Source organism: Telmatherina bonti (genome assembly GCF_933228915.1).
Source record: "Telmatherina bonti genome assembly, chromosome: 15".
Classification (NCBI taxonomy): domain Eukaryota; kingdom Metazoa; phylum Chordata; class Actinopteri; order Atheriniformes; family Telmatherinidae; genus Telmatherina; species Telmatherina bonti.
In genome coordinates, this window is record NC_136613.1 from 32,058,985 (window position 1) to 32,072,216 (window position 13,232).

Below are 13,232 nucleotides of genomic sequence, written 5' to 3' on the forward strand. Positions count from 1 at the left end.
GTGGCACTATACAAATAAAGCTGAATTGAATTGAATTGAATTGAATTGAATTGAATTGAATTGAATTGAATTGAATTGAATTGAATTGAATGTAGGGCTAGGATAGGATGGAAATAATTAGATTTTGGTAATGAGCTGCTAATTACCAAAATCCATCCATCCATCCATCCATCCATCCATCATCCATCCATCACAATGGTTAAGACAGTAGCTTGTAAACAACACCATGGTAAAGTCAACATGCACTATCACAGGATAGTGTTCATGTAGCCATTTGCTTTGTTTATCATAATGATGGAGGTTTGACTCTTCACTGATTTGGTTCCCTTGGATCTGGCGTAGAACATGTGCCAAAGTGCACTTTAGAATAGTCCAATGTTTTTCTTTTAGCCATTCTTGGGTGTTTTTAGCTGTGTGTTTTGGCTCATTGTCCTGTCAAGACCCATGTCCTGCAACTGAGACCAAACTGTCTGATACTGGCCAGCACATTTCTCCCTATAATCCCTTAATAATGTTTTCATTGTACCCTGCACAGATTCAAGACACCCTGTGCCAGAAGACACCCTGTGCCAGATGCTGCAAAGCAGCCCCAGAACATAACTAGCCTCCTCCATGTTTTACAGTAGGGGCAGTCTTCCTTTCTTTGTATGCTTCATTTTTCCCTTTGTTATCATAGAGCTAATGTGGCAAAAAGTTCCAATTTAGTCTCATCAGTCCACATGACTTCTTCCCAGAATCTTTGTGGCTTGTCAACATGTAGTTTGGCAAATTTCAGTCTGGCTTTCTTATTATTTGTTTTAAACCATGGTGTACACCTTGGTCATCACCCATTAAGTCCACTTTGACTTAAACAATGTAGGATGGCACAATCTGACACTGATGCTCCCTGAACTTGAATTTCAGTTTAATTTAGCTGTTTATACACTTTGACATAATGATTTTTGTAAAAAAAAAAAACACCAACATCTCAAAATTCTTTTTTAATCTTTATTTAACAGATACAAGAGCAAAGACAAAAATGTTTTTAATGTTTTTACAGACCAAACTTAATAATTTAAAATATGAAATGAAAAAAATTGACTTTTTTGCAGGATTTTTCCTGTTTGAGTAGGAATCTGTCTCCATTTTTGCTGCATGCAGGAATCAGCATGTTTATCTGGGAACTGATGTGGGTTCTGTTAAAGAAAGTAAGTAAGTCTAATCGTGAGCCTGTTACTATGGTAACTGACTCTGCGATGTGAACCTCTTTGCTTGTATCTTCACCAATTGTTTCTACCTGTTTCCTCCCACCTGAAACAGCTGTGAGACATGAGTTGGCCACACTAACTACGATTCAGAGATTTGGAAGCTGAATATATATATGATGATTTACATCAGAAGAAGATTTTTCATCACTGAAACAGACGTTTTGTCATTTCCTGATCAATATCTCATCAAACAATACTGTTTTTCAGTCACTTCGACTTTCCGTCTGAACGCGGCACACTTTATACATGAGATAGCATCTCAGCAAGATTGCTTTTGTTTGCAGTTGCCATGGTGAATCCTTGTATCAGGACTCTACTGATGATGGCTTTTTAATACTTGTTGACTGAACCAACTCAAAACAACTGCACAAAAATCAAAAAGTCAAGAGACGATCAGCTCAGACTAAGTTAATCCAAAATTTAATTTTGGACTAGTTAGTTGAACCGCCTCTCAGGAACAGGCCGCTGTACTGCAAACAGATTATTCATTCTAATCTTTCGCCTTACTGGAAAATCTTTATTTAAAGACACTCTTGAGTCTAGATCGATCAAGGTGCAATGATAGTTTGTCATAGTGTGTCACCTAAGGGGCCATACATGTGACAGGGATTCCCATCTTTGTCCTTGACACTGATATTTTTGAGTACAAGCATAAGCCTTACACTTCCTGGGCGATTCTCTGTGAGTTGGCTGAAATTGGATGAAAATTAGCATTTCCACAGGGAGAAGGAATTATGTGGCTGCATCTGTTTTCAGTCCTGCACAGAAAAAAATGCATATTTTTAACTTATTATAAGTTCTGATGGAAAATGATAAGTCATGACCCATTCTGACTTACAAAAACCAAGACTCTGGTTGAGCCTCCTTTTATATCCAGTCCTAACCGGTCACCAATGAATCTGCTTATTGGTTAATCTATAAAGCTGGGACACGTATGTTATAGAAACTTTTTAAGAAATTTTTCTCCTCTTCCAACTTTTTGTTTTCAGCTTGCCAGGATACAGTTATGTTTTCTGCACAGAAGTAAGTTTGTTAGTGAAAGCAATAAAAATGTGTTCTTTGGTTTTCTTTTTGGAAATGTGTTTGATAAATAAAGGTTTGACAAAATGAACTAAATTCTAATTAAATATTGTATTTTTTGAAAAATTTAGTACTTTTCTGGAAATGAAGTTTATATGTTCTATTTAAACAGAAATAATTTTAGATCTTATACAAGAAAATAAAATGGTTTCATTCATTGCTAATAAATGTATGGTGGCCATTTTTTACCACACTTTGCTCCATGGAAAAACACACCGAACTGTCCTCCTTCTTTACTGATCTACCAGCCATTGGTTTAGTTAACAATAGCTGATGAATAAAGTGTGTATTTTAGATTAAATGTAAAATCAAAGTTAATTAGCTTGAACCAAGATCAGAACATCCAGCAGTTGGACAGTACATCAGAAACCCAGCGTCCATCTATTTTTTCCAGGTGGTGAGGCAAACACACACAAAGGGCATTAGCAGTGTGCAAATGATAAGCGGAGCTGTTAGCATAATGAGGATGAAGAGTGGGGGGTCTTGGATCTGTCCACAGGATGAAAAGTAGGTCTGGTGGACCTGCACAAAGAACTTGTCTACCAGAGACTTTTTACACCAAGTCACCTTGATCCAGTTGTCCACACACAGCTTCAGTTCATAGTAGTCTCTGCAGAAGAAACGAGAAAAACAGAAGCTTTAAAACCAAAAGGGAATAAAATGATGCTTAAAAACTTCAAGCATATCACGCAATGGGTGACTGTGTCATGAGATTCCCACCAAGAATCTGATCATTACCAGATCTCTGGATGTATCAGATAATTCACATCATCATGTAGACGGCAAATCTAATATCCTTTATCAGACAGCAGCCATTGTTATGTAAAAAAAATCAAATTAGCCTACTCCAGTGTCTTTGTGGAGGCAGATTAGATTTGTAGATGTATCTGATTTATCTGATTTATTCCATACTTTACATCTGCACATGTGCAGAGACCAGCACCAATTCCATATTTTCAATATCTTCCATAAAAAAGTGGGAAACAATGTGGTCACAATGTTCAATAGAACACAAAGAAAAATATGACAGCATGCAGCAGGAAGTCGAAGTACTGTGCAGTCAAATATTCACCTGAAGATGAATTAGCTTTTTACCTCCTACAACATTTAACTAGTGAGCGTCGTTGTTTTGGAAACAACAGGAAATAATGTCATCACACACTAACACATATGTATTCCGCATTAAATCCCATAATGGACTGGTTTATGTAGATTGTTTAATGTCATATTTAAGAATATGTTGGTGCATCGGATTGCATTATTTCAGTCCGAAATATCGGACTTAGATAGTCATGTAAACAGGCTCATTAGTGGAACGCCAGAAAGTCCAAAGTAACTTTTGTTCATATAAAGCTGTAATTATTGCTTGAGATGGGGACTGTTTGGTATGTAGCCAGGTGGCAGTCAGAGTGCTTTCATGGAGGAATTCTGACTACTCCTCTTTTATTTAAAGCAGATGCCAACATTTGTATGAAAAGTGCTTTACAACTAAAACCTGGTTTGATTTGAATAATTGCTACAAATGCAGTGATAAGATGAAGGAATGGTTAAATCAACTTAAGCTTTTTCAGGTAAGTTGGAAAAAGCTAAATATTTTCATCTACACTTGGCCTAGCGTTATGCCAGAAATCATCGTCAGTTAATCAAGTCGACTGCTGATTCAATCCTCTAATAAGGAAACTACTTAGCATATTCTAAACCTTTCTAAAGGGCAAGTCCAGCTGGAAGCTATCCAAGCTCACTGTTTTTGTTAATCCCAAAGTGCCTGAATAAATTTTGGTTTAACTTTTGCATCACTATCTTATTGTTGCGCTGGTTATATGAAGTTACTCCTATATATTAAATATGGTTGTTGCTAGTTTCACATGTTCTTTGCCGGAATGTGTCCCTGAAAGAGCCCGCAAATGAAAGGTTTGTGTCAGAAATTAAACCAAAGAATCGTGAATCAAAACCAAAGACTGTAAAGTGCAACCAAAATAGCAAGAAGAGAGGAAGAGGAAGAGGAAACTGCAAACAAAACTACTCAATTTAACCAAATAAAAGCCTAATAGTTTTCATAATGATTGATCATTTTTCATTTTGAGATAATTTGTTTTACATAAGTTTTGGAAAGTTTTGGTTTTAATTGTTGTTTTTCGCTTGAGTTTTAAAAAGTTTTGCTTTGAGATTCTGGGATAAATCTAATTCCATGTTATTGTTGTCTGTATGACTAGGAATAAAAAAGGTTATTACATTTTTGTTTCACCTTGAATTAATTAATTTTCTTTTACAAAAATATTTTCAAACAAAGATTTTCAGTCAGTGAGGCGTTTTGCCTGCTTCTGTGGAACCATCAAACCAAAGACACTGGCTTTGACATCAGGAGGAATGAGTATATATGTGGAAATATTTTCATACAGCAGCAGTTTTCATGTGTTGCTGTTTTGTCAAGAAGCCGTACCGCTCAGCCTCTGTAGGGATTGATACAAATTCTTTGTCCAAAATGGTTTCTCACCATGCTGCATGTCTCAGCAATTACTTGCAGTTTAACAGTGTCAGTCAGTATTATGACTTACAACCTATTTGCACGTCTCCACATGAATTTTAAGCCACTTCTCTTTGGCAATGATTAAAAGGTCTTTCAGGCTGAAAGGCTTCCTTACTATGGCACTGATCTCTACTTTCTTTCATGTTACTTTCTTTTAAGTTTTTTTACTTACTGTTTTTTGGAAAATTCTTGTTAGAAACTGTCTAAAGTACATTCATCATGAAGACTTGCCAGATGTTTCACTCCAGACTCGTTCTGTAGCGCAACGATCAGCACAAAGATCACTCTGATGCATCAAGGGGGAGCATTCACATCAGACATTTTAATTTAATTTCTTGTCCATTTGCTTGGACAGTTTGCTTCGTTTGGGGAATTGTGAAAACGTAAATAAACTCCGATCCAAGCAACAAACACGGTCCAGCTCTAAAAGCAAACCTCAGGTCGCTTCCAATAGACTCAGTAAAGGAAACGGATCACGAATCAAAGAGCATTGTGGGTTGAATGCAAGTTCTTTTTCTTCATTGTGTGTTTTGTGTCCTTCTGTAAACCTTGATGCAGCGCCACCTGGCAGATCTTAGTGGGACACATTATTCAGACCCCCCCCCGACGAATCAAACAGAGATGCCAGTCGTATCGAGTCAAGCAGTTTATCCTGGTGTTACTTCATATTAAAGGTGGAGTATGTAAGATTTTCAACATTTTCAAAATAAATTAACTAATAAAATAACTACAATCATAATTAGATAGTTTTTTTTAACTTGTAGGTTCCAGTCTGTCCATATTTGTTGCGTAATTAAATTACAAGTTTAATTAATGACAAATGACAAAAAGCACTTTTTTTTACTGGCAGGCAAACATTTAAGAAGGGTCTTTGTCTTTAATTAAACTTGTAATTTAATAACACATGAAGTATGGACAGACTGGAACCTACATGTTTAAAAAACTATTGAATTATGATTGTAGTTATTTTTTTAGTTAATTTATTATGAAAATACTAAAAATCTTAAATATTCCACCTTTAAGTATGAGGTTAGCAGTATGTCAAAGCAAAATGGACTCTAAAAAACAACCAGAACAGAATTTCTCAACAAGACTTTACAAAAGCTCATAAGTACGAAGATGAAACATGATTGTGGGACCAAATTAAGCAACAGAAATTTGTTTGGACACGGTAGGTGCCTACTTTGATTTTTTTTTTTTTTTTTTTTTTTTTGTAATAATACACAAGAATGCCATCCCTGTAATCATGTTTGATTATGATAATGTCATGCTTCGGGTGTTTTTCAGCCAGTAGGTCAAAGAAAACTCAATCTGTGTTGGAAATTATATGAACTAAAAAGGATTGCACATTCAAATCAGCCTTTTTGATTTGAATCTGAGTCTGTTTGCTCAGAAAGTCCGCTTCATTTGGGGAACTGTGAACGCGCCAAACAAATTCTGATTCAGACCAAAGAAGCGGACTCGGTCTGCCTACAAACGCAGTCCTCAGAAGGTTTCAAACAGACCAAATACAGGAAGCAGGCTGCAAAAAAAAAAAGTCACTTCCTGCATTTTACGTAGCATTGGATTGTGGGTAAATAGTTTGTGATGGCTCTGGGGGTCCTCTGCCTTGTCTGGTGTTCATACTGCGTCCATTGTTGCAGTGTATTTCTGCAATATACTCAAGACAAAAGACATAAGACAAAATAAAAAACATAACAGCAATAGTTTCATGCTCTGTGTTTAACTCACAATGGATATTTCCTCTTTACACAGGTCTTGTCCTCTCTTTTCTAAATACTAGTGCAGTGCCACCTTTGGTGGGAATGGGGATACATTATTTTAAAGGTTTGTCGCGTTTGACCAAAGTACAGCATGAATGCAATCTCGGTCTGAACGGATACACCCCGCCTAAAACTGAGCCAAGTCCCCAACCGGACAGAGTCTCGCTGACTGTCCTTCCAGCAAAAGAAAAATCCAAAACACAGAGGCAAAGTGTTCAGAAAGAGTTAACAGGAAACAATATCGCCATTATTATCCCATTTGGCCCCAATCCAGACTTGAATCCCATCTCGACTGTAAGGAAAGGAAGTAAAGACCAGAACGATGGCAAAAGGCTTCAACAGAAACACTGAACACATTCATTTGTAACTATTTACTAAGAGGATAAACAAAAGCTCATTATAAGTCCTCTGGCGTGTGAGGGGATACGTGCAGGCCGAGCTATGCAGGATTTGTATTAAAATGTATTTATTAGAATGGAAAAGGGCAAACATGACTCTTTCAAGCTGCAACTTCAACTGGTATGAAAAAATAAAAACATGTAGCCTAAGTAACTCCAAGCTTCTTATAAGTTGAGAATTCCCCTCTGATGTTCCGGGGATCGCTTTTATTTCATGGTCAAGTATGAAACAGTATGTTGAGGGTGGAGAGGCGACCGTAGCCTAACTAAACCACCATAAATTTCACAACCAGAAGTCACAACAAGATTTTAGTGTGGAAAACATCTTCTCAGACTCAAGTGAGCCTGACAGCTGGAAGCCTGATCAAGAAGCCAAGCGGCATGTGATGATAGACACTCCACCCTACATTTGAGCTCTATGGGACCTCAGCCCTAAACCATGTTAATCGTGAAATATGGATTATTACAACCATAATTAAAGTCAACTGAAGTCCATTGTAGGTAGAATACTGAATAATACTGAATACTTACAGTAAGTCTCCACAAACAACTCCTGTCTGGAAATAAGAGCCCAGGAGCAACAGTCTGGCATGATTTCATTAAAATATGACTAATTAGCTGAAACTTTGACCAGGACCAAATGTAGCCAGGAGACAGGAAAGCATCCGACTTTCCCATGACTAAAATTTATATATCTTTACTGAAGAGGCAATAAAACAAGTGTGTAATGTTCCACTTTATCCAGCCTTCCTGTGTTTTCACTCACTGGAATCTGCAGTGCTGAGCTCATGCAACACATGGATACGAGGAGGAGGCCGTTACGTTGGCAAGAAGGATTAATGAAGCAAACTAATTCTCACCGTTTGACATCGGGCCAGAGGCACTTTTCCTGATAGCCACTTGTCTCCATGATTTTACTGAAGTCTGACAGGCAGTTGCCAACATTAAGATCAAACCTCTCCTGGTCACATGGTGGAGCCACAAATCTGGAAGCCATTGCTGGAGCAAAGAGCACTGGAGATGATGGGAGAGCATTAGCAGGTCTGAGCACACACATTTGCTTTGTCAGATTATGATGAAATTAGTTTCCAGCAGGAAAGTCTTGCCTTTTACAACTCAAGTCTGCGTAATGCATTGCACTTGGAATCAGTGTGTTTTTTGTAATCAAAAGAAGAAATCAAAAGAGAAATCAAAAGTAACATGTTTAAACAGGGTTTTTAAACATGGCTAGATCTGCTACAACAATCTAATTAGATCATCTCCCATTTCCAGTCACAGCATGTTTATTCTGAGTGCTCTGGGGGCGACAGTGGTTTCAGTAACAGCTACAACCTCCCAGCACAGCAGTCTGTGAGCCAGGACAACATGAAGGAACGGGATTACACAGCCGGTGCTCCTAATATCTAATGAGGACAACTTTCAGAGATTATTAAAGTAATTTCTGGTTTTGAAACTGTGAGCCAAGTGTCTTGTAGATGTGTAAGACTGATTCATCTCACATCTTCCTTTTTCATGTGGTCTCCCTTTTATTTTCAGATCCCCTATGTGACATCCATCCATTCATTATCTGAACCTCTTAAACCGATCAAGGGTCGTGGGTAAGTTGGAGTCAGCAGAGAGGCAGGGTTCACCCCGGACAGGTCGCCAGTCCATCGCAGGGCCAACACGAAGAGACACACAACCACTCACTCCTGTGAGCACTTTAGAGTAATCATGTAAGCTAACATGCATATCTCTGGATGGCTGGAGGAAGCCAGAGTACCCGGAGGAGACCCATCCATACAAATTGAGAACATGCTAACTCCTCCTATGTGACATACAGCTGAGACACATGTTCATGTGAAGAAAAAGAATGAACTGTGCTCAGTCTGGCAGCTTGGAGTGCAGCACCCTCACTGAAGATTAGCTAGCTTTTGCTCCCAGATGTTGAGTTTTCATCGGTGGAGCTGATAAATTCCTGCAATTACAACAATAAAAACAAAACTAAAGAACCCTGTAAGTTTTGCCTGCTGCCTTTCTGTGTGGAGTTTACATCTTCTCCCTGCGTCTGTGTGGGTACTCTGGCTTCTTCCCGCCATCTAAAGACATACATATTAGGTTAATTGGTTAGTCTAACTTCCCCCTATCAGTGAGATGAGTGGTTGTTTATCTCTCCGTGTCAGTCCCACAATGCACTGCTGCCTGTTCAGGGTCTACCTGCCTCTCGTCTGCTAACTGCTGCGATAGGCTCCAGCTTCCCTGCAAAATAATTTATTAAACTTTATGTCCTTAAACTAAATGCAACACAACTTTTAAATGACCAAGTTTCACTGAAAATGTTATTTTCAGTGGTAAATACAGAATATTATACTTCAACAGTGTTTTTATCGCTGCAATATCAGACATATGTTTACTGAGGATGCACCGTTATTACATTCTGGGCTGACACCAGTGCCTGTGCTGGGAGATAATGACAATACATAGTAGTTCAACTGGGGTCATCAGTGCTCATCATTTTTGTCATTTGGATTTCGTTTAATGGCAAGGAAACTTTTTCTGTTCCCATTTCATATTTTCAGAAGCATGCATGCTGATATTTACACACCTTAACGAATTTCTACTGACTCATAAGGACCTTGCGGTTGCAGATAAATATTGATTTCTTTATGGGTATCGAGTTTTTGTCAAAAACTAAGCACTTGAATTTTTCTGTTTTTTTTTTTTTAAAGCACTTCATGATGGTAAATTTTTGTTCGTCAGGGGTTCAGTATTTGCCCAATGACACTATTATGCAAAAGTACACAGGAAATAACACACTACTGACCTTTTGGGAGATTTACAATTTTATCATATGGGTCAGAAAACTTCCTCTAATGTGGATTAATCCTTTCATGCAGATGACATGAAATGCTTTTATGCTCAACAAAGTCTAAAAAGTCAAATGAATTTTATCCTCTTCCACAGACGTTGCCCTGTTTGTGCACCGACCAGCAGCAGCCAATCAGCTGAATGTCCTCAGATGCAGATTTTATCCTTATTCCATGACTAATGTAGCAAACTGACGTTCACAACGTTGTCTGGAACAGCTATCTGAGCTCTGTTCTGTGGCCTGCAATGATCATGTATATGAGTGGAATGAAATTCTGTCTCACCTGTCCAGGTAAAGAGAAGTTTTGGCACACAGGCAGTCGACAACATCTGTTAAAAAAATGCAACGTTATTTTATCCCTCTCAGTTTATCAGACCGTCTGTAGAAACATAAATGCTTGTTAGGTAAGAAACTCCGCTTTGTGCTATCTGTCACGTCCAGGCAAACATCCTGACTGGAAAACTTATTTGTAATGTGCAGCGCAGCACCCTGTTGCAAAGACAGCACATCCGCTCTATGTGCTTAATGAGCTGCTCCTGCTAGATACACTGTTACAGAGATCTACTCCTTTTGATGGGTAAAAAAAAGTCTTACGGGATTTTTCAAGTTTAGCTGAGCTGCATTCTTCAAACAAAAAAATAATTAAATCAACATCTATCTGAATCAAGGATGATGTCCATCTGCTTCCTGTGTTTCACCACAACGTAATGAGTTGATCTCGAGGGAGGCAAACACAGATGTTACAAGGAATGTGAAACAGAGCAGTGTCATTTCTATACAATGTTTTATATCTGCACATATGTAGCATCTATCCATCTACCCATCCAACCACAATCAGCTGATAAATAAAACTAATGCATCATTATGTGAATTCAGAAACAGGAAATAAAACATTTTGTGAGAACATACCTCAGCACGGACCTTTTCTTGTGGTATTTTTGTTCTCTCTCAGATCCTTTAGTAAAAGTAGAGCTGAAAAAGCCTCAAAGTGTTAACCAACCAGCCATCAGTCGCACAACTGGTCACACGAAGCCTCTGTGTTGATCTGCTCTGGTTTCTTATCGATGCAACTGGGAGGTAATTGGATTGTGCAACAACGATGGACAGTCTGCTTCCTTTCCCAGACTGAGCCTGGCTGTTCCCATGTTAGTCAAAGGCACTTTCCACTCACAACCCCCCAGAGACACTTGAACTAAGGCCTCACTGTCAACAAGCCAACATGGCCACATATATTGTCACTGATTATGTTTTATGTAGAAGCCTTTACTGATTCAGAGTCAGAGGTCTGACAGAATGGGGCTGGAGATTAGGGGAACAAACCATGTTTTTTTTTTTTTTTTTTTTTTTTTTTTAACTTTATTTAATACTGTACACGTAAAAGAAAGCAAAAGCTGAAATTAGACACTAAATCAGGGATGTCCAAAGTTAGTCCTCAAAGGCTGCAGTCTTGCAGGTTTTCAGTGTGTCCCTGCTCCAAGAAAGCTGGCTTACATTCAATAGATCCAACAGCCGATGAAGTTCTGCACAAGGTCTGATCCAAAGGGACCATCCACATCTTTTAAAGTATTCCAGCTTTGTTCAGTCATCTGCTTAGAGTCACCGAAAAGTATTTATTACCACGGCATAGATCTTGCCATATATGAGCTCATCTAAAGTGTGTACTATCTCTGCCTTATAAAGCATTTCCTAATTAGATTTAAATGTTGGCAATGCCTAAAGACTCCCACAAGTGTCTGTTATCCGACCGCAAGATGTAAAGATGTAAAGACCGCTAGATCAAACAAACTGCATTAATATTTATTTATACTTCTCAGGATGAAGAACATGGCTCAGTAAATACTTGCCAACACTAATCACAGATCTGGAGGTTCCAGTACTGAAAGTGCAAAGTACAAATAAAATCCTTCAAGAAAAAAAAAAAAAAAAAAAAAAATCTAATTCTCAGTATCACAAATGATTAAAAATCCAAAGTCTCAAAAATGATAGAACAGATGCAAAAAAATGGATGGATGGATGGATGGATGGATGGATGGATGGATCGATAGATAGATAGATAGATAGATAGATAGATAGATAGATAGATAGATAGATAGATAGATAGATAGATAGATCGATAGATAGATAGATAGATAGATAGATAGATAGATCTACTGACCACAGAAGGATGTTTTTTTGTTGCTCAGTCTTTTTTCGTTCCTTCCTGTCATCCTGCTCTCTGGGTTTTTATGACTTATGCTTTTCAGCTGGTTTGCAGATTTGTAAGTCTGAGCCATTCTGAAACTATTTTCTCTTCATACCTAAAGTACTCAGCTAAGTTTAGTTAACCATAGAAGGTACTGGGAGGATGCTGAGGGGCTGCCAGCCCTGATAAAGTGCAACTGGGGCCAAGCTGAAACACTCTGAAAGGTTGTCAGTACAAAGTTACTGTTTACATAAAACCTCTGAGATTTCAATCATTGTTCTCACAGCATTCATTTCTCAGCTGTAAATTACTGCAAGCCACAGCCGAAGTTTAACAAGAAGGCGAATCCTCTCCTATTAGAGGTAAAACCTTGTGGTAACTGTAGGACTACCCTGGACAGAGCCAGGTATTCAGAGAGATGACTGCGGCGCCAAAACCTCTACTGATTATTACCTACTGATTAAGGGGAGCCCTGAGCCGTGGATTTAAATTCAGCCCCGGCTCCTGAGGCACAGCCGCTGTTTGATAAAATGAAGGCTGGACAGAGTCCTGCTTTTTTGCTCCGGGGCTGTTTGGTTTTCTCTAGAGTTAATACAGGATAATTTGCTTCCCAGGTCTGCTGCTCATGCTGCTTTCATGAGTACACCAAGAACACGGTGTTATTCTTGAATTTTTTTCTGCTTTTATGAAAAAAGTATGTAAACGACATGAACCTGTACCTGGGGTAGCACTATCAGCACAAAATAAATACTCCTGATTCTGGTACTTTATTAGCATACATACAGACAGAGCCAAAATCCACTTTTTCAGCAGAAAAGGTCCTAGTCTTTCACTTCAAGTTATCCTAAAACCTTCTTTTTCTGTTGTTTTTTTTTCTGCAGTCTCATTAGTCTCTTTATATCAGCGATCTCCCAAAAATAGACCTCCTTCTCACTCCTCTCCATATCCTGATGGCTAAGAAAAATGACTGAGTGGAAAATGTGACCACCTTCCTGTGGTATTATGGACTAAGTTACTCTTTGAGAGATGGATCTTTCAGGAGCTCGGTTAAAACGTCTCTCAGGTTGTTCTGCTGGTGTAAAACTCAACTTTCCAACATTACTCAGCTATTGTCCATTCAAACAGTTGCTAAGCACCTCACTCAAACTCGTAGAGCAGAAAAATGTTGAGTGGTAAAAGGAAAACAT

At 38.4% G+C, this 13,232-nt stretch overlaps 1 protein-coding gene across 2 annotated transcripts; it reads right to left on the bottom strand.

Moving 5' to 3' along the window:
• Positions 1–1,120: 1,120 nt before the first annotated feature.
• Positions 1,121–10,934, bottom strand: LOC306766635 (receptor activity-modifying protein 1). Of its 2 annotated transcripts, none has more exons than XM_079254439.1 (4): positions 10,785–10,934; positions 10,147–10,192; positions 7,876–8,029; positions 1,121–2,937 (listed from the first exon to the last, which is right to left on the bottom strand). In XM_079254439.1, the coding sequence occupies exons 2-4, from the start codon at positions 10,190–10,192 to the stop codon at positions 2,709–2,711; spliced, it is 429 nt and encodes a 142-aa protein (XP_079110565.1). In that variant the 5' UTR covers positions 10,785–10,934; the 3' UTR covers positions 1,121–2,708. The 2 variants fall into 2 exon arrangements, with proteins under 2 accessions (XP_079110565.1, XP_079110564.1); XM_079254438.1 differs by having other exon boundaries at positions 10,773–10,934.
• Between the last annotated feature and the right edge of the window lie 2,298 nt (positions 10,935–13,232).